Source organism: Anoplopoma fimbria, chromosome 13, assembly GCF_027596085.1.
Source record: "Anoplopoma fimbria isolate UVic2021 breed Golden Eagle Sablefish chromosome 13, Afim_UVic_2022, whole genome shotgun sequence".
Lineage (NCBI taxonomy): Eukaryota > Metazoa > Chordata > Actinopteri > Perciformes > Anoplopomatidae > Anoplopoma > Anoplopoma fimbria.
This window is the reverse complement of record NC_072461.1, coordinates 273,053-295,597: the sequence shown is the minus strand read 5'-3', so window position 1 is coordinate 295,597 and position 22,545 is coordinate 273,053. Positions and strand designations below refer to the sequence as shown.

The window sequence follows — 22,545 nt, the reverse complement described above, 5'->3', positions numbered from 1 at the left end:
CTTATATAAAACAGATCTCAAGGACAGCCTTTTTTCATTTACGTAACATTGCGAAAATCAGGCAAATCCTGTCTCAAAGTGATGCAGAAAAACTAGTTCATGCATTTGTTACCTCTAGACTAGATTACTGTAACTCCTTATTATCAGGCTGCTCTAATAGGTCTCTTAGATCTTTACAGTTGATCCAGAATGCTGCAGCACGTGTTCTAACAAAAACTAAGAAAAGAGATCATATTACTCCAGTATTAGCTTCTCTGCACTGGCTCCCTGTTAAATCAAGAATAGAATTTAAAATTATTTTACTTACCTACAAAGCTCTAACTGGTCAGGCACCGTCTTATCTTAAGGAACTTATAGTTCCATATTACCCAACTAGAGAGCTGCGCTCAATCAATGCAGGGTTACTTGTGGTTCCTAGAGTATATAAAAGTAGGATGGGAGCCAGAGCCTTCAGTTATCAGGCTCCTCTTCTGTGGAACCAGGTTCCAGTTTAAGACCTTCCTTTTTGATAGCGCTTATAGTTAGGACTGGTTCAGGTTGGCCTTGGTCCAGCCCCTAGATATGCTGCTATATGCCTAGACAGCCGGGGGACTACCTAGGATACGCTGAGCTCCTCTCTCCTCTTCTCTCCCTCCTTCTTTATGTATTAATCTCCTATTTATGCACATTACTGATTTTGCTTCTTCCCTGGAGTTCTTGTGCTTTCTCGCCTCGTAGGTTCCCAGGAATCGGGGTTATATTTGGACTGTCATCGTGCCACCTACTGAGGCCCTGCTGACACCCACTGCTACTACCACTATCATTATTAGTCACATTACTATTATTATTGCCTGTACTATTACGCTTATTGACTTGCTTCTACCCTGGAGTCTTTGTGCTTTCTCGCTTCGCAGGCTTCTATAAATCGTGGCTGTACCTGGGCCGTGGATGTGCATCCTGCTACGGCCCTGCTGACACCGACTGCTACCACCATTATTATTATTACTAGTCACATTACTATTACTATTACCTGTACCATTAAGCATTTTAGCTTTACTTCCACCCTGAAGCCCTTTTGCTTTCTCGCTCTGCAGGTTTCCATGAATCGTTGTGGTACCTGGACCGTAGTCGTGCCTCCTGCTGTGAGCCGACTGACACCCACTGCTACTTCCATTATTATTATTAGTCACATTACTATCCCTATTTTCATGGCTATAATTCTACTGTAATAATTGCTGCTGTTATTATAAGTAGTCTTATTATATGAATCATTTATGTCATATACATTGAATGTGTTGTATTTAAGAACTGTTATGCTGCTCATTCTGTACACATGACATCTATTGCATTCTGTCCATCCTGGGAGAAGGATCCCTCCTCTGTCGTTCTCCCAGAGGTTTCTTCCTTTTTTCTCCCTGTTAAAGGGGTTTTTAGGGGAGTTTTTCCTGTGAATGTGAGGGAAGGACAGAGGATGTGAGGGTCTAAGGACAGAGGATGAGGGTCTAAGGACAGAGGATGTAACATGTGTACAGATTGTAAAGCCCTCTGAGGCAAATTTGTAATTTGTGATTCTGGGCTATACAAAATAAACTGAATTGAATTGAATATTCTATTCATCAACTATACTCAACTGATGGAAAAAGGCTATTTACAACTTTTAGATATATCCTCCTGTGAAAGTGCCATGTATTTTCCACTGATCCATCAAGGACTGAATCAAACTGTGAGAGCCAGGGAAGTGTAAACAAGGCGAGGCTGGGTCACGGCCCATCTTCTTTGTCTCTGTTCGCATGAGAGCGAATATTAACACACAAATAGGAGATAAGACAGATGAATTAAAAGGTGACACAAAAAGAAAAGATGCATTTAGAAAAGACAGTTATTTTTTCTCTTATCACTCATCTCCACCAAAACAGTTTCTATAAATGAGATTAATAACCACTGTTGAAGGGGTGTAATATTTTCTAAGGCTGGATCATTGAGAGCCTAGGGAGGTGAGTACTATATACAATTTATATTGTTTTGGGGTGAACTATTCCTATTTTTGGGTCACTTTTAAAGTGGGATCAGTTTATAAAGTTGACTTAGCAAACACGTAAGGGAAAAAGTTGCCCATTCATACCAAGCCTATTTTCTTAGTGATCAAACCGTGGATTAACAACTTCTGGGCCCAAAAACACTTTTCCTCATTGACTTATACCTTTTCGAGGTGAATTAACAGTACGAACACTTGTGTGTAGCATTTACAGGGGATCTATAGGCAGAAATTGAATATTATATTATTATGTGTATTAATATTATATGTTTTCTTTAGCGTATAATCACCTGAAAATAAGAATTGTTGTGGATACGTCACCTTACAATGAACCGTTTACATCACATAACGGACAGGTTCTCTTCAAAGTGTCTGCCATGTTGCTCTGCCGTGTTTCCAAAGTGGTCCATAACAGATAGTTATAAAATTCATCCTGAGGTGAACATGATTGCCGGTACAATTGTATTATCCATGCTATAGCTGTTGAGATATTTAGGTGTGGACCAAAATGGTGAACCAACTGACATTCCCTTTCATACAGCTGGGTATATATTGATTTGCTCAGATTCAAAGTGTAATTGCTGGTGTTAAGACACATAACAACAAGCAGGATCTTATGTTAAATGAAAGGTAAGAGTGAAGTGGAGGGAAATAAAGCACATACAGTCATAATAAGTGAATGTCCATTGTTTAGAGGTTTATAATCTTTTAGTTGGACGTACTGTGTCAAGCAGACATGCTCGATCAGGGAGTTTAAACCATGCGTCCAGTGGCTTTGGCACATGTTCACAACATCTTTCAGTTTTTAGTGAGCAGTTTACTTCTTACTGTCCACAATCATTTGATTTAGAAGAAAGGGGAAAAGAAAGTCTTTGCTAAAGGTATTTTCTTGCGTGGCTGGTGTTTATGTGTGAGTCAAAGGGAAAGTAAATGAGTGTTTTTTATGACTCCTTTTCTGTACACTTTGGTCCCATGGGTTTATATAACTTCGCAGCATAAACCACATCGAACACTTACAGTGAGTGGGACGAATAATGAAAACAAGAGGGGTCCTTGTAACCTTTCATGTGAGCATTCTTGGCAAATCCATGTTCACTTCCCTGAGACATTTTAAATTTCAGCTGCCCAGTTGGAAAGCTTTTGAAAGGACTGGAGCTATGATGCATTAATTGCCTCACATATTGCTCAGGAGCATGTGGGTAGCACTGACTTCAGTATCCTTTAACAGCCATAATCATAGATTCGATAGGGTGAGGTGTGTTTGAGCTAGGAAATATTCAATATGAGTGTGTCCTTTCTTTGCACCTACATACTAAAATAGTGCAGCAAGGCTTTGAAAAGTTGGTTTAACGTCTCTATGAAATTGGTGACAACTGTGACCAGAGCATTCAAAATGTTCAGTTAATTATTAGAGATAAACAGACTCCACCAGTAGTGTTCATGGTGTTCTCTCCTGGTATTTGTTAGTGAGTGTGTTTGCATTCTTGTCTGGGATGACAGATAAACCAGCTTTGCTTGCATGGAAGGCCGTATTGAAGAATGGCTTTGTGCACAGTGGGGAATGTGTAAACCACAGTGTCTGCAAATGTCCTCACTAGACCTCGGTGAGGTCCTTCGGGTCCTGACAAGATGTAATGGTTTACATACGCAGCTCGCATCATGGCGGCCATCATTCATAGCTGGATATGATTTGAAACCGGTGGATTTTCCTCACGTTATTTATATATGGCTATGCTTGGTTGAAGTCTTTGGTTTTTATGGTATAATGATAATAATCTCCTTACTTTTATCTAGATATTTTCAAATTTTTATTTTTTTGCATGCTACACTTTTATTGTTGCTCACCATGCCACATGTGGGACCCATGTGGCACAAATTCTAATCAGGAGAACATATTCACACATGATTCTTGTTGGTGAAAGATTTATTATCTTATAATTGAGCAAACAGATTTTTACAGCAGTCATGAATCATATTTTATGAAATACATGAATTTATAATAAAAACTCAGATGGATCTGAAAGCGAAAATTTGACAATTTGAATGAGGAAAAACACCATTCAACCTCCTCTTTTTTATTTAGTCTCTTTTGAAAAAGATGGATTGTATCACGGTGAAAAATGACCTTGCAGAGGCTAATGTGAAAGTATTTAATTTAAATAGCATCTAATATGTTTTTTATTAGTAGCCCAGGCAAATTAGTGGTACAATTGTTTCAACTTGGCCTTCGCTTTAGCGGTTGCAACTCTGTTGAATCGACTGAGTAAAGGAAAAGAGACTTTTGAACTTCATTATGTGAGCACCATGATAATTGCACAAGAGAATTACCCTCTCCACTGGCAAATCATGTAATAATACTATTGTTTTTCAAAAAAATTATTCTCTCTCTCTCTCTCTCTCTCTCTCTCTCTCTCTATATATATATATATATATATATATATATATATATATATATATATATATATATATATATATATATATATATATATATATATATATATATATGTATATATATGCACCCAAACAGCATAACACAGGTATAAAATGAAGACATGCAACAGTAGAGGTTATGTTTGTTTTCCTCCTGTTTTCCTTCTTCACTTTTTTTTCACCTCTTCTTTTTTCCCCCTTTTCCTCCCAAGTGCATTGGCTGGAGAAGAGACATGATAATTCCAAGGAGGTTTAACTGAAAACTGCACAATTTAGAGACAGCGGTTTTATGTGGAAAAAGAGAGGCGTGTACTTAGTAACACATCCAACAACACTGGCGGTGACTTTGTTGGGGGCGAATATTTTCCATTAAGAAATTCATGAGCTTGTAAACAGCTCAGGTCCTGGGAAGCATAGTTAGATCAGGGATGATAACCAGGCTGTTCACATAAAAATACTACTTGTTATGTTTTCATTGACATACCCTCTTCTGTTCTTCTGCACACGAACAGCTCCCGGCTCACTTCGTAGTAAGCCCAACACTAATCCTGAAGGAAGCTCTGTAGATGCTCCAGGCCCAGAATTCACCTCCGCTCCAACATTCAAAACTTTTTCAGTAGATTACAGATTAAGTAAGTGTTACTGTGTGTGTGTTCCCAGCTGCCTTTCTTTCAGTGCTTGGCAACCTCAGCGTGAGTATGCAGGTGCACACAGAGCGGTGTGCTGGTGAAGATGAGTCAGTACAAAGTCACAAACTTTAAAGGGCCACCTGTGAACAGCCATAAAGCTGCCATTGTGCTATAACTGTGTGTGAGCTGAGTTCACATCATTTTGTTGTGCTCCGCTCGCATTTCTCATGTCTATTTCTTTGGCCGAACTCTTTGAGGTGACGCTGCTCACTGTGCCTGATGCTAACATCGTGAAAATCCCCCTCATCTGTGGATGACGTCTTATGTGCTTGCACGCAATGGGTTTTAAATTTGAAACATAAAATGAGACCATTTGAATAATTGCCAAGGTCAGTGCTAATTCAAAATACTACTATATGAGGCAAAGGGCCAAACATAAAGTAAAGCACAGTTATAAAAAAAAGTGGCCCATTAAAAAGCCTAGAGAGGTCTTACCATGTCCTCATGCTTATAGTCTTTACTGACGGTGTTTACTCACAAATACCATGTTGGTCCATTAGAATAAAGCTCTTTAAAGCATGATAACACAAGGTCAAACTCTGGGTCTAAAACAAGTCTGCATTACAGAGTAATTACTTTAGTGGATTTTTTTTATGCCATATTTTATCTCTTCTTTTTAAACCTTTAAGTGGGTGCAAAAGTCTGGCATTCATTTTCTGTTCCCCCCAGCACCATGTGTTGTGCCAGAAGTTTTCAAGTTAACCTTCTTGGAAAGTATTGGTTATTTTGCTAAATATGAGGCCTGCTGTTATTCACTTTAGTGTGTCTCTGTTGGCGTTCTGTGGAAAGTCAGTTTTTTATGATCGAGAGTAAAGATTATTCTTTCAAAAATCCATAACAGAAAGAGTAATAACAGCAAATGCATAGGTGAGAAAATAAAAAGTATTTCTTATGAAGCAGTCAACATGTCAATTAAACGACAAAGTATAACATTGTTATGTGTGAGACAATAAGTGATCAATGCACGCAAATACCAAGAACCTGTGATGACTGCCCTCTCGGAATCATTAACACCAATTATTCACATCTCGAACGGGAAGCTGGGCAGCTTCCTGTTCACTTGACTTAATTTCCTCCTGTTGCTGTTACTGCATTGTTTATCCTGTGTTTCTTCCTCTACGAGTCTATCCGTCATGAACACTTCAAACGCCTTGCCCTTCAGTCTGCACTAAATAGTCTTTCCCTTTCACACTTAAGTTGGTTCCCATGTGTTTGGAAAGCAGTTCAATCCTCACCCACTCATACTGGGACTCATCAGCATCCCAGAGATCCTCTCTCCGGTCCTCTCAGGATGCACAGCTGCTTTTCTGCGCTTCGCTTGCTGGAAAGTCTATTTTTGTGCAGATAATATTAGCTACATCCCCTGTTTACTCAATGCTGAAAACTGAACCATTGTATGTGCAGCAGTCAGGGTCTCTGGTGGCTGAGAGTCACGGCTACAGGCAGACAGTGTACGTAGGATTCCCTCAAAGACAGAGGATGTCTATCTATCTATCTATCTATCTATCTATCTATCTATCTATCTATCTATCTATCTATCTATCTATCTATCTATCTATCTATCTATCTATCTATCTATCTATCTATCTATCTATCTATCTAATCTTTATGTCTGTCTGTCAGTGTGTACCTCACCTCATTGTAAAGTGTTAATTTAGTGCTTCCAATTGATGCATAAATGGATGTTCATGGACAGCATGAATATACCGGTCGACAAAATGAATGTAATCTGCACCCTTGTTGCCGTCTTGATGCAGAAAGTAACTTAAATAACATAAATTTGACTGTTAATGGTGTTTCTGCCATGCTAACATTTTATGGATCAATAAGTTACATCTTCATCTTACTCATGCTTTTGCGTGTTTTTACGGTGGGTAGATATCAGCGGCTGATAATCTAAGAACTTCAAGTAGAATGGAGCTGTTAATTTGAACATTCACAACTTAACAATAGCCGCCTGATATGAAGAAAGTGTGGAAGTGATACAGTTTGGAGTTTACTTAATCTTGGTCAAACATTCAGCGTTCCAAGAAAAACCACAATGAGTTCTTATAAGGTGGGAAATATCCTTCCCTGTTTCTGCTTTGTGACTCAACATGAATAAGGTGGAAGTGGTGCGAGGGAACAGAGAACGGTGCTTTCCTCTGGGTTACAAGTGCAAAAGTTTTTGTGTGTGTTCATGTTGAGTCACAGATCCTCTTCCAAACCAAACTGGACTGAGGCCACGTTACATCTCTAAACTATGGTACAAATGAGATTCAAAGCCTCGCTCTGGCCCACAGCTCTGTCTCACCTCAACCCTGGATCAATGCTTCCAGTTTAAAGAATAAAGAATTTAAAGCAGCAACCTTTTATTAACCTGTCTGACATTAACCAGAGATTGTTGCTCCACCACCTTCCTCGCACTCAGGATCAACAACATCCTTTATGATAGCGGAGGAACTGACTGCTTTCCTTGGCATCATGTCCTACACAGGGAGATATTTTTAGGCCGTCCTGTATGAATTAAGCAGTGTTCACTGTTCTCTCTGTGGGGCAGTTCAGATCTACCTGATTCTAAGGTTGCTAATAGCCCTTCTAATAAAGGCCAGATTGTGGGAAAACTGGTAGTTAATGTGACCCGGCTGTGGCTTGCTGACAGACGTTCCCACCAGCAATGTAGGACAGAGGCTGCTCCATTTTCCTATCCACAGGAAAAATGCTGTTTGCTCCTTCAGTCCTACAGACTCTTCACTTTGCATTATTTCCCCTTGAGATATTTAATAGCCTTCTATCTTAGTCTTGACATCAGCTGCGAGATTCAATGACTCCATTTTGAATATGAGTCCATTCACTGCCTCTGTGGCAGAATGGCAAAGATCAAACTCTTCAGACGTGGACAAAAAACCCAGTCATGTGAGACAAATGACAAATGTGTTTAATCATGCAGATTATCTTCAAGGTCTCAGGTTTTTAGAGACCTATACAGTCATGGTTAGTGTCAAAGAGGCAAGACCCTACAGGGATATTGATTCAAATCTTTACTCGTAATCTGATTGCATGAGGGTGGAATATCGTTATATGATAAAGTGACAAACCATCGCATCATCCTCAAGCAGTTAATCATCACCCCAGACTTCCTTGCTAGTACATGTTGGCACTTGTTTGAGCTGTATATACCTGGACTGGCTCCTCGGGGTCTGGGTTTTATCTCACACATGCTTTGTCTAATGTTCTGCTGGCTCACATTGGGCAGAAAAACACTAGTGTGGAAATGATCCACGACAGGAGAAGACAGAAGGGGATGTCCGCTTTTCACCGCTCAGTGGGCTGCTTGGATTTCCTTTCTAGCCGTGTTAAACAGCAGCAGGAATCACCTATATTTGTACTATTAGTAAAAAACTATTATTATCATGTTTATATTGACAACAGATTATCAAACTACGTCAACACATGTAAAATGATGTCCTGACTCAAAAGGAGCATTTTGGCCTCTTTTAACTTAACTGATTCAAATCTATTTCTTCGCTCTCATCTGCGTTATATGTAGCGACTGCAGGCAGCTGTTTTTAATCGAAAAAGCTCCAATAATCTCACTCTATGCCACCAGCACCAAATGGCAGAATGAAGAGCGAAGAGCGAAGAGACAGATGTTTTTTTCAGGAGTTGAGGGAAACCAAAACAAAGCTAAAAGGCGAGAGAATATCGGACCAACATTCATCAGGTGGCCAGAACAAGACTCCAAATGAGCTTTACTCCATGCCTGCTGGATGTGTAAGTTAGCAATGAACTTGCAACAAAAGATTTAGCGTTGAGCATTTACCACTCAAATGAAAGTACAAAGGTAGCTCTTTCGACTAGAAAGGCAACATGCTCTCCTTAATGTTACTATTTCAATTTAAATATCTAAGTGATTACAAACAATAGTAGTATAAACCAACAAATGTTCCCGCTGTGGGACTAATAAAGGATTATCTCATCTTAAAGCAAACGTAAAAGAATAAACAAAAGTTAGAATTCCATTTATTCCACTGATCCCGAAAAAAATAAAAAAAATAATTAAATGCTAATTTAAAGGGACAGTTCTCCCCAAAATCTAAGTTTAGTTTTGTAGATATAGGCCATATAGATGGCTGTCTTCTATCAAATATAATTGGACTATATGGCACTCAGCTTGTGTTGCTCAAAGCGCTCAACAGTAATGTCTCTTTTTAGAAATAGTGACATGGTTACTCAAGATAATCAACAGTACTTGTTGTGGGCAGTTCCATGTAGGAACTATTTTCCTTCAACCATAGTTCCTACATGAAACTGTTCACAACAAAGTCTGGTACTTGTTAACTGCGCTGTAAAGTGTAGATGCATTTCTTAAAGATTGGGAGTTCTTTTAATGCTCTGTCAAGCTCTCTTCTCTAATCTACCAATATTACATGTTCAGAATCAGGTAGTTTTTCAAGGTAGGCTACTAAAAGTCAGTTCCTTCCTAAACCACAATGAATAACAGCCACAAAGCCTTGTGGGCTAGTTATTGATTAGCTTGGATTTTCGACCTAAAAGCAGAACTCGGACAGATGTTTTGAAAACTTCACAAGCCGCTTTACTTAGAAGTGAGTACAGTGAAAGTTTGGAGAGTTGATCCGGGGTTTGCTGTTGAGCAGGGTAGACAAGGAGAGCAGTGTTGCTGGTAAGCAGACTGGCGAGGTGCTGGGCGAAGGAGGAGGAGAACACAGAATGAGAATGGACATGAGGTTCAGGTACATACAAAATGATTCAGAGCACAGGCAAACACAAGGAAAAGACTGACTAGAACTAGAGACTGGCCGTAGCGTTCTGAATGATCTGATGAAGACTGGAGTGTAGAGGCGGGGCAGATGTACTGGAGGGGCTTGAGGAGTGGATGGTTGCCAGTGTACAGGCTGATTGACAGCAGGTGGGAAATGGAGTGTCATACCCACACAGACACAGACAAACCCACCAGTTTTTGCATCCAAAACACGTCAAATAACGCAGCTTGGTCAGTGCTCCTCGTTGTTAGTCACATGACTCACGTGAGTCGCTAGTCACTTTCTAGTCACATGAGTCTTTGGTCGGTTAAGTTAACGTCAGCCGTGCTCTTTTCTTGTTTCATGCTTTGCGTCTTTAAAGACCCGAAGCATTTAACAAGCATATATTGACATGCCGTCACTGACGTGTGCATAGAGCGTGATCGTTTCAAGCTTAGGAGCACTGACCAAGCTCCCTTATTTGATGCAGTGGTGTGAGAACGTATTGGACACACAGTTAGGAAAGGGAGAGAGATCAAATAGGGGACCATGACACTAGCATTTTGATTAAGTTTGACTTTTTTTAACTAGAAAAGCAGTGTACTGCTCTGGTTTATGATATTCTATGGATAAGATGCAAAAGTTTCCCTGAGGCATTGTGGGGAAGTGAACTGATTTAGAAGTTGGCAAAGAAAGCTGAGATTAATTACATAATAACTTAAAAATAACCAGTTGAATCTCTTTATACCGGCAATTTCCATTACTTTTGACAAATTTAATGTTGCTCGCTGCAGCGCCACACTCTGCCTTTAACGTCTGATCCCTTCCACCTAAATCACATTACAAAGCCTCTAATTGGCATCCAGCATGCACCCTAAAACTTCAGACACAACAGGCACATGGTGAAACATGCCTGTCTCCGTTGTCCTCTGTTAATGGAACAAGCTTGTCTGCATGAGACCCTGTAATTCAAGCTGCTGCGTGATAATTTCTTCTGGGTCTGCTTGGTGCCAGGCCAGCAGGTGAGGACTACACAGCCAGAGCATCCTGCCCCATTATCCAGACAGGACCTCGACCCTGGTTCCCACAACTTTTTTTAAAATAATTTCTCGGAACTCTCTTCAAACACACAGGTATGGATTTAATTTGTTGTTGTGAAGAAACAGCTACATTTTCCAGACTTTTAAAGATTCATAAATAAAACGCCCAGCTATTAAGTCATTTTGAATCTTAGTGACTTTTAAGTGCTTTGTGGAAATTCTGGGCTTTAGAGATTTATTTTGCAGTATTTCTGCAGCAAATGTATAAAAGAAAATAAATTAGAAGTGAATCATGCTCACCACTCCACTAGCACATGATACAATATGTTCTGAGCTAAGAGGGGGACAAAAAGTCACTGAACCTCATAAACATCGCTCAGCATACTGCTACAGTGGAGCTGAGGCACTAGCATCCCTCACAGTGGGACAATGTGCTCGGGAATAATCAGCTAAATAAAAGTACATCTGCCTTTCACACTGTTGTATACTGGGAGTGCACCAGGCCACAATGTCCTGTTGTGTCTTTATGTGTGCTCCTCTTGACAAATACTTTCATCAGGTTGAACATTAATCTATCCCCCTGTACATGCTTTAATGATGGGTTTATTGAAGGGTAATACGTAGTGAAATTATCCTAATTTTACATTTTCAAAAATCATTGTTCAATTTATAAAGCACATGTAGTACAAGTACAAGTGAACTAAATGTGTTTTGCATTTAAAGGAACAAAACAAATGCAATACAATAAAATGCAACCCCAAAAAAAAGAATTGCCTGAAATTTCACAACTGAAGCATCTCCATGGCAACTGAGCAAACTACACCCGTTAATAAACTCCACAAGATGCAGCTGAAAGCTCCGGAAAATCCCCAGTAAGTTGACCTTGTGCTTCTGTTTATCAAACTTTCTTTTTCCAAACGCAAGATACTGGAAGAGTTTTCTGCCAAGGATCCGATAGTGATATTAATGTGAATGTGTCACTGGGATGTTTTCAGGCCTCACATAATCAGTATAATATCCATTCTCAGTTTGATAGTTCATAGTTTTTCAATATTTAGAAATTTGATTAGTACAGTCACAGGTTACATCATATGAATTTTTTGTCCCGGTAATCTTGAAGATTTTGATGTGCGGAACAGGTCACATTGCCCTGCAGTGTTACCACAGTCTGTTCGGGGTAATAACCTTTTTATAGAACTCTCTTGCTTAGCGACTGGTACTGAAAAGGGAAGATTCGTCCCCTGTTGTGGAGGATTTACTTGCTGTGTGTGTGTGTGTGTGTGTGTGTGTGTGTGTGTGTGTGTGTGTGTGTGTGTGTGTGTGTGTGTGTGTGTGTGTGTGTGTGTGTGTGTGTGTGTGTGTGTGTGTGTGTGTGTGTGCACTCTTCACTCTCACTTCTGTTGCTGCATGCACTGCTGATTTCAACATACATCTCCAAATAGGAAAAGGATAAAATGCCAAACACTAGAATTTGTAAACTTATTTTTACAATCAAGCTCATTTAAAGTTGTAGAATTAGCATTTAGCCAGATACACTTTCTTGACACAGTCGAGAATCACTTTACTTAATTATTCAATGGAGAGCAAGAACCAGCAGTGTGTGATGCTGCAGATGATAGAAGGAAGACTGAAAATGATGTGCGGAGACAAAAAGAAACTCCTGGTGTTACACACATACAAATGAGTAAGAAACAAAAGAAATGTAAAAAAGAAACCTGCCAAGGTGTCACTTGATTGAAAAATTGCATTAAAATACTGAACAGTTATGCAGCTGAAGTTGAAATGTTCAGGATCTTTCAGCCCTGAACATTTTTTTTCTCTACCTTTTGTTCCTGCATGTCAGCTCTGCATAAAGTGATTAATATAAATATCTGAGCACAAAGGCCCTCTCAGAGAATTTAAAACAAGCTCAGTTGTTTGATTATACAGCAGTAGACTAGATTATATAATTACAGAACTTTTCGCTCTACTACTGTATATTTGCACTCCACAGTAGTAATCCAAGCGACACCACATAAGAGGTTTCCAGGGCTGGAACAATATTTTTTGGATTTCCTTATTTCTGCCATGAAAAATATTTTAGTTCTGAGAAACTAATTTTATCCATGAACATGTACATTTGGCAAGCATCTATTTATATGTTTTGCATTAAGCCCACTGCGGAAGCTAACAATATTGGCTTCCCCAGTTTTGTAAATTACATGGCAGAAAGTACAACGTCTTAAATCTAAATTTGGTTGTTTCTGGCTTAGGTGAACATGTTTTGGCAGAACAAATTGTAATAGTTTATTTTATGAATACAGTTTTTCAGGACAGGATGCCTTGGGAACAGAAACGAGCAAAGTAGGCTCACCCTGTGTGGGCAGCAAAGGGCCGACCTCAGGAGGGACACAAGGTCTGAATGTGCTCTTACATGAACCAGTTAAACCAGTGAATGGAGCTTTTTCCCGCCCATATTAACAGCTAAATGTTGACTGTGTTGTCAACCAATATTTCTGTTTAAATAATTGTAAGATAATGTCTTAACACAATTACATGATAGTTTTATATCAATAATGATGATAGTTTCCAAGGCAACCAAACCAGAACATTGCTTTTTAGTCATGGATGGCAATGTCAGAGAAATATCTCAAGAGCTATTGGATGGATTGCCATAAAATTCAGTTCTAACATTCATGTCCCCCGCAGGAGCAATTGTACCTCAACTTTTCCACTTGTTCCATCAGTGGGTCAAAATTTTAATATGTCCAATACTTTACTTTTCCTTACCTGATTCAAATGACAGAGGATATCTAATGTTGAACAGATTGTAAAGCCCTCTGAGGCACATTTGTGATCTGTCATATTGGGCTGTATAAATAAAATTTAATTGAATTAAAATTGAATTATGACCAAATACCTGCAAGACTAATCACATTCCCATCAGCCTCCGCTGTACTTTGTGTGTAGTGCTAATTGAGCCATGAATACTGCTACCTGTTGTGCAAATTGCTGTAAGAAATGTATGCCTCTGTCTGATGGTTTGTTACTCAAACTTTCATCTTGAGTTATAGCACATAAGATCCTGTCATCTGTTCTTTAGCTGACATAATGAACTGAATGCATCTGTTCATACGTCTTCATGTTCATGGTAGAACAGTGCAGCCTCATGTCAGTGGTCTACCCAGGCCTGTAAGTTGCACCTGACTGCTCCTCCCATCTGCCGGACCCTGTCTGTCTCCAGCTTGACCCCCGACCGAATCAGCCCACCCTCTGCCTGCCTCAGCTCTGCATGCGAACAAGTCCGGAACTTGCCTGGGAGGAAGTGGATTGTTTTTACTGGGAAGTTTGGGATTAGACGACCATTGCAGGATTTTCATTCCATCTCTCAATAGCTGCAGTCCAAAGGAAGCCCCCCTTTTTTTTCTTACATAAGTAAGCCATCGCCAGTGTGGATTAATGAGCTTTATCCCATGCAAAAAAAAAAACAGACTGGACTGTGTGTCCAAAAAGTGCAGTACAGAGTGTCCACGACTGAACTGCAGCAAGGGTCAGTGAAGAAAGACTCTCCTCTTCCTGCTGCCCATTGATTAACTGCCAAAAATGTTTATGTTGTGAATTACAGAACTTCTCTTTTCACTGCTTGGAAGCTTTTATACATCAGTGTAATTGGATCTGAAGGTATGTCATTCAACATATTGCTATGTTGGTGCTGAATATGGAGGTGTGAACATGCCGAGCAGATATTATCGGCAGTTCCCAAAGTTATTATTGTTGAACAATACGGTGTATTGGCATGCAGTGTGTCTCAGTATGTATTATGGGTTACATGTGAGTGTGCGACAGGGAGAGATGGACTTTTTTTTTCCACGCCAATATATGTTCCACGCAGGGGAGACCCCCAGGGAACTTCCTGTATTTTTTAAAACCCGGATGAGAAGCTGTTGATAACACGACCGTGTGGGCGCCAGCATGGAAGGTGACATTAGCGACAACTCAGAGGAAGAGGAAGTCAATCAGCAGAGCGAAGGGAGGAGGACAATAGCTATGTGGCATGAGAGGAAAGCCAAGTGGGGAAAGTGGGAGTAAACACACACAAGAGGTATCTCTGTCTGCAAATCAGAGGCAATGAGGTACTGCGGCTGCACGTGCATGCATCTGTGCTCATTTGGGCATGGCGTGTGTCTGCGCATTTAACTACATTTGCATTTGTGTGTGGGAGAATGCGTGTGGAATCGCACAGTTGTCTGTTTCGCACCTGGCCGGGCCAGTAGTGAGTCAGCTGTGGTGAGAGGTTGAGCTGTATTCCCCGTCACACACAGCTCAAAGTTGTCTTAACCTTTAAGACAAAAGGCTGTGACGTGTGTGGGCTTCTGCTAATCCTGTGAGGAAAGTCATCTGAATGTCATGTATTCTTCTAGCTGCCATCAAAATCTGATTTAAAATGTGTGGTTGTGGTCTCTGGGGAAACCATTCAGAAAGTCTGACTGAATTGTAAGGGCATTTTGGTCATTGTGAGTCTTCCTGCTCTAATAACACATAGGGTAAAGTTCAATTAAAGGGACCCACAGAACACAGGAAATCATTTAGTAGAAGCTCGTACTTCTAAAATAATCTGCTGCTGTCTGACGTTTAGTCATTAAAGTTGACTGGAATTTGTGTCAATATAAGTATATGTTAAACAGCTTACGATTTTAAAAAAAACTTTTAGGAACAAATTACTAAATAGTTATGAGTGGAAGCCATGTGTACTTTTATAATCTCTCTGAACTTCTTTTTAATGTCATTACTTTCCACAAGTGTAGAGTTTAAGGAAGATAAGGCTGACAAGTCTGGAGTTCTGCACAGATTTTGATAATGGGTTAAAATGTCTATTGTCCTTGAATTCACTGTCTGGCCAGCAGCCACTACAAAGTAAAAGGATAATGAAAGCATGAAGCAAATCACTTGGGTTACAGTTTGTAGTGCCGACATTGCTATGTTTAATTAACCTTGTCGGAGCAAATTTCACAGTATATATAAAAGAGAAAAACACCAGCTTTTAGAATGTCTTCTGCACAAGTGCATTTCTTTGAAAGAGGCCAAATCTTGTGCTCAAACATGAGTGGAATGGGGACAGGTCAATAAGCTGGCTGTGCTGGAGGTCACTACAGTGCGGGTGCTTTGCAGGACAGTATTTCAACCCTGCAACACAGAAAAAGAATGCCGTTGGCCATCTTGTTCAAGAAGAGGAGAGACACTCAAAAAACAAAACAAAAGATTGAAGTTACTTTAATTAAATCTTTGTTTAATTAATTTTACTAGCCAAGATGGCTCAATCTGTTGCCTCAGTTTGGTCCAAACTGAAATATTTCAAAAAATATTTCATATATCACCATGCGATTTGCTACAGAAATTGATGGTTGCACTATCCTCACATACAATTTTCAATTTGTACAAAACATTTTGATCACATGACTGCAAAACTAACGACATTCAAGTCAGCCTCAGATGTACTTTGTACACCAATTAGCAAATACCAACATGACACAGTAAGATGGTGAACATGGTAAACATATTACCCACTTAACATCAGCATGTTAGCATTGTCATTATGAGCACGCTAACCCCTTAGTACAGAGTCACTAGTGTGGCTGTAGGCTCAGAAAGCGTCACAGGTGACTCAACAAAACTGCTACAACAGAGTCATTTGAACAATCGCAGACAATCTCTCCAGCTAAACAATGATATCTATGGAGAACAAAGCAGCATACTGCAGTATCTAGATCACAGGTGCCAAAATGTCACAAGTTTTTCCCTGCAATCTGACGTGTGCTTTCCTGTGAAGTCTGTGACGTCACCTGGTCTGAACCATCAACACTGGCAACAGCAGTAATTCAACACTTGAAAAAGCAGCCTTTCAAGCTGGCTGTGAACATGACAGCTTCTTTTTCCCTTTTTCATGTGGGCATGCCGTTTCAGTGGAGTCAGTGGGGAGGAAACGATAAAAGTTGTTGTAAGATGACTACATCAAAAGCTTTTAACCTGCCCTAACAGACCGCACAAGTGATGAACAAAGAGGAGCTCAGGTAAAAAAAAAAAAAAAAAGGACTTGAAAGACTGAGTAAGTTAACATGAGCTAGATTTCTTGTTTAACGGTGACAAGTAGGCAGAAAAAGTGAATTCCTAAAACCCGCAACGCAGTGAACGTTGCCTATATTTGCTTGTGATTAGAGAGGCTTCTACGGAAACCGTCCAAATGGAGGTACTATAGGAAAGATGATTCACCAGTCTGGAGTTGATCATGGCAATAGGAAAGTTATTAAGAACACTAACCTCTGCCCATGGGGTGAACTGTCACATGTTTCTTTAAATTCTTTTAGACCATTGTATGGATACCCTGTGGAGGGGTAATCATAATGAAAACTATTTAGGGAGTTCCTCTAGAGTATCTGGTCTCAAGTATACATGCTATATAAGCCAGAGATACATTCATACTAGACCTTAATTATCCTCTTTAGACATATTGTGAACATTGGTTGTGAAAGAATAGAGCTGACAGCCGCTCATCAGAATACATACAGAGCTCAAATTTAACTCAGGGTGTGTCCAAACTGATCAGTAAGTGAATTATGAAGACGTGTCTCACCCATGTGGGTGTGTAAACATGGATGTTTGACAAAGATAGTAACGTTCAGATGAGAAGAAGTGGTAAAACGCCCAGAGTCACCTACTGCACACACAGCCCATAATTCCCAGCTACGCCCATCATGTGCACGCCAAAGGAAATCAATCCCTAGCTGCTGCCATCGTGGCTGTTCGTTTCCAGGGTGAGAAGAGGTCTTGGCTCTGCTTGGGCTTGAGGTGAGCAGCAGCTTCATATTCAATTTTGAAATAACAGAATCCAGGATATCCAGAATCCAGGATATCTGGTTAACCACCAAGGCGCAGATATCCAATTGTCTTCCAAAAAGGAGAACCCACGCCTGTGATCCTGTCGGCTCTGATAGATGGAATAGGGATGTTTGAGGTGATTTCATGAAAACAAGAGCAACTCCAGATGTCCTTTGCTGTGAGGAAAATCACTCCTTTAGCATTAGCTTGAAAGGTTCATACTCAATTATACAGAAAGTTTGCCAAGTCCATTGGCACATTCACTCCAAAATATAACTACTGTATGTAATGGTAAAAGCTGGCACCTTACACTCTTTTATTTTGTAATACATCTCACTGCACTGACAGTACAAAACAAGCAAGTTTGTACATGAATATGTGTGTCATGTAATACACTGAAGCCAGCCACTGTTGTGATACGAGGTGAAACTTCAGTGGCTGTAAAGGCCCAGCCCCGACTACACAATGAAGACATCCTTAGAGATGGCCAGTGTTTACTGCTGGGTTGTCAGGGAGTCCTCCACAGTCAGGCAATAAGGAAGGGGATTATTTGCTCTGGCTGTGGAAGAAGGCTCTAATCAGATCACTGTGACATGTGAACACACTATTAGTCCTCCTCACCACCCATCGCCTACATCCCTGCATAGTTTCTGTTAACCTTTCACCTCCTCACCTCGGGTCTTCAGCTTCTCAAGTTGTTAAAACATGTCTGAGTGAAGGGTTTGCGGTGAATGAAAGCATGAATGAACACCAGCCCGAGGGCTACACTTATAAACGTAATTGCTGTACATCAAAATGGATTAAAAAATGTGTGTTCATACACGCTACTAAAACCTTTTAACAAATGTCCCTCGTACTTAAATCATGTGTTATTGTTTTCTCTCTCATTTGCTTTTCTGTTGTCTTCCCTGCTACCCAGCTTGTGAAAAGAAAGAGGGCAAGATAAAGTAGATCGCTTAGGTTGGGGGGAATTGTCATGTCTAATTGCTGCATCATCTTCCTTATCTGATCTTGCAAGGCTGTTTTTGAAATTAAACACCGGTGGAGACGAGCCAGGAAAGGTGAAGACTACACATCGTGAGCCTTTCATGACACAATCCATCCCTTCATTGCTCTGGGTTTTCCACACTCTCAGTCCAGGAAGTATAGAGGGGACATGTGAGGGCTGGATGTGGGCTGGAGGAGTGCTGAGGTAACCTCTCTGATAAGTGATGCATCTCTGCACCGCATTGTGCATTGTACTTTGACATGACAACCCCATTGTGAGGACACGCTGTAGAGTAAAGAAGCAACAAAGACAGATCCTTTTCCGAGAGGGAAAGTTCAGGTTCCAGCCTGTCGATACTTTACTGTGTCAGGCTGGTGTGGATTTCACACCTCTTCAAATGACTATTATCAATGATGAATACTATTACTATACTTTACTGGAATACTATATTATTTAAACAGGTCTGTTTTGTTTGTGACAAGGCTAAATCAGTGGCCTGCACTCAGGTGTTGCCAACTGTTTTAGTTTTTTAAAGGACGTACCTGTGAAATCCACTTTTGTGATGAATTAAATTGCTGAACTTTAGTGCCCTGCCATGGTTTCACAAAGTATTGCAGTATACATTTGTTTCCACATTATCACTTTTTGACAGCTTCTCTCAAAATCCATTCTTCCTTTAAACCAGTACCAGTAAACTTATTGTGGTCACTATACAGAGAAGATAAATTCTGCTACTTTTTTAAGCAACAAAAGACAAACCTTCTTTGTTATTTCTATACGGCAGGGGAACTGAATCTCAAAATCCCTTTCCCCCAAAATAAAGGGGGTTTAGCAATGACTTTAGCTGTCTTATGTCCAAATGTCCTCTAGATACTTGGGTCTGGAGCAGATGTCTGCTGCATTTCTTGCATTCCAGTTCAGATTAAGGGAGGATTTAGTGGTTGAATTTAATGGAAAGTATCAGCAATAGTTAGAATTTTGGTTTGGAATGATCACTCCTGTCTATTCCTGTATGAGGTTTGTTACAGATAGAACAAAGCTTCATGTTGGACGAGCAATAGAGGCCTCACCCTCTCATTCTGCCACAAGGCATCCTTTAATGACATATACGATTGTGTTACTGTAAGTGATCAGAGGGGATTTACAGACTGTTTCATGTGATGCAGTTGACACTCTACTGTATATTGTCAGTGATGAATACTCACATCAGCTGTGGTGCTTCATTTATTTGTCCGTCTCAGGCAGCAAAGTGTCTTTTGTTTGGTCTCTCACAGTCTTCAGGAAGGTCATGATGCCAGAGCCCCCGGTGCCCCTCTCCTCTAACGCTGTCGGTGCTCTGCTGATCATCTCCGCCTCTAACTCCAGGCTCTGGTTTCTCAGTTGTCGGGCGCGGGCAGCAGGTACAGTGATGAAGCGGCTGACAACATTGATGTGGTAGCTGCGCAGAGCCAACAGATTTTCGACACAGTGCTGAAAGGCCTGATTTAGCCTCTCGCTAGCCTGCTGCTGGACAAAACTCTTCAGGGAGGATTGCAACGAGATGTCCTGGATCAGCAGCTTGTGGGCAGGTGGCATGTAGTCTCTCATGCGGGTTAGAAAGGCACCTAAATACAGAAGTGTCACAACAATGAGTCCTTCTCAAACATCTCTGTCACTGTTGCAATCAATCAAAACAAAAAAATAGCCATCTTACCACTTTTTGCTTCATGTTTGACTCCCAGAAGTTCATCAAAGCAGTGCAGCAGGCTGCTCTGTGCAGCACTGCCACCTGAATACTCCATGGGCTCTGCCTGGACCCCTTCATAAACCAGCCCATTGGGCATACTGGGGTTGTCTCTCCACCTATGTATGTGTTCATGGACACAATCACACACACACATTTCAAAAACATGTTTCACTTTAAAAATGAATAACTTATCAGTCAAATGAAAACAAAGTACCCAGACAAGTAGATCCTCATAATGCCATAGAATACCGAAGGCTCCACGTAAACTTAAAAAAATAACATCAATTCAGAATACTTTTTGATATAATATACAGTCAGTGGGAAATGTCCATCATTCATTCATTTAAGCTTAAATTAGATGAAATACCTTGCATCAGTTTAAGTTTATCTTTCATGTCCTGTATAGACTGGCTGATGTCCTCCAGGGCTCTGGCCACAGTCTCAGTGTCTCCAACCCTGACACCATTGATCACAGTGGGAATGTTCTGCAACACAGGTAATTGAGTGGCTTTGTCTGAACTCTTCTCAATTTAATTCTCATTTGACTGTATAGTTTTCAAAGAACAATGCAAACATAATGAATCCCGGTCTTTCACAAGTATATATTGTAAGAACTGACTCATGGATATATATATTTACCCTCAATGCAGTGACTGCTGCCAGCTCCACCAGCAGAGTGACCAAAAAGAAACCTTGGGTGCTGTCTCCACCTGGGAGACTTAACAGCAGTTCCAGGTTCCTGCGTGATGCAAATAATACAATAACCTTTGCATTCATCAGGATATTATGATACATCATGTGTAGAGGACCAATTAAAGTGAAAATGTACTTACTCCATGTCAAAAGGACTGGCACAGGAGACATAAAGATGAACATGAAAAAGAGAGGAAACTGATTTTATACCAGACATTTCAGGAGGCAACCAAACCACATGCTGAAGATAACTGGACCTACCCCTCTGGATCCTTCTTCCTCCAGTTAGCCAGTACTGCATCTGAATGGGTGAGAATTGGGGGAAGCCCTAAACGCTGTGACACCTCCCAGTATGGGACCGCCAGGTTATGTGGTAGCATCTTAAAGGAAGATTATTGAAGATGGCAAGTCATTCATATACATTGTAGATTGCAGAGCAACTGATAGCAGGCAGGGAAGGGAAAAGTCAGTATGGTAAAAAGAAAGAGATACCTCCACTGTGTCGTTCTCTCCCTCCTGCCAGGTGTAGCCCATGGTCATCACACTGAGGGCCAGGTGGGCCAAGCGTAACTCACGATGTTTCAGCAGAAACTGGCTGCTCAGCTGCGGCATCTGGACAGACGGGGTATTAACAGGGAACCATGGCTCCATAAATATAGTAAATTGTCCTTGTCAGTTTATTGTTCCCACTCACTTTGTTAATATGGAAGCGCAACTCGTGAGAGTGCACAAGCTCTGGGACTCGCAGGGCAATATCCATCCATGGCTGGTAGTAAGGTGGAAGCTCTTCCTTTTAAGTCCAGGAGGACCATCAAAAGAAAATGTGATCATCACCATGACAAATGGAAATGAAATAGAGCAGTGCACAAATAAATATGACTTTTGATGAACTTTGATTTTGTAAACACATGTTGCTGTAGGAATAAAGTTCACTACACAACGCAAACAATCAGTCAGTTGGTCTCAGTCAATACCACTAGTCACAAGTTCACAGTTTTATAACTGCTAGACCGTGAGCACCATTTTCAATAATGTGAACTATATTTAAGTCCAGTTATATGACAATCAAAGATTTTCTGACAATCAGATCAGAATTCATTTTGACTGCTTGTGTATAGGTTAAAATGTAAAAAGTGCAAAAAGATAGAGATGGAAACTAATCCATCCACCTACCAGAGGATCAGGGAGGATGAAGCCAAGCTCTTCGGAGACATGGTAGGACTCCAGAGAGAAAAAAGGTTTGGAGTCTGGTTTAGCAGCAGCCATAGAGAAAGAAACAGAAACCCACTGACATCGACGATCGTACGACTATCTGAATGGTTCCAGAGACCCCAACCTTTCTGGACTCCGGCACAGAGTTCTATTTAAAGC

General features: G+C 40.5%; 1 protein-coding gene across 2 annotated transcripts; it reads right to left on the bottom strand.

Moving 5' to 3' along the window:
• Nucleotides 1–8,063: 8,063 nt before the first annotated feature.
• ido1 (indoleamine 2,3-dioxygenase 1) lies at nt 8,064–22,545 on the bottom strand. 2 transcript variants are annotated; one of them, XM_054611350.1, is made up of 11 exons: nt 22,348–22,545; nt 21,869–21,964; nt 21,667–21,786; nt 21,436–21,554; nt 21,315–21,329; nt 21,121–21,220; nt 20,849–20,966; nt 20,696–20,747; nt 20,449–20,597; nt 19,961–20,359; nt 8,064–9,816 (listed from the first exon to the last, which is right to left on the bottom strand). In XM_054611350.1, exons 1-10 carry the CDS (start codon nt 22,438–22,440, stop codon nt 19,980–19,982), a joined length of 1,242 nt encoding a protein of 413 aa, XP_054467325.1. In that variant the 5' UTR covers nt 22,441–22,545; the 3' UTR covers nt 8,064–9,816; nt 19,961–19,979. The 2 variants fall into 2 exon arrangements, with proteins under 2 accessions (XP_054467325.1, XP_054467324.1); XM_054611349.1 differs by lacking the exon at nt 8,064–9,816 and adding an exon at nt 15,699–16,078 and having other exon boundaries at nt 22,348–22,543.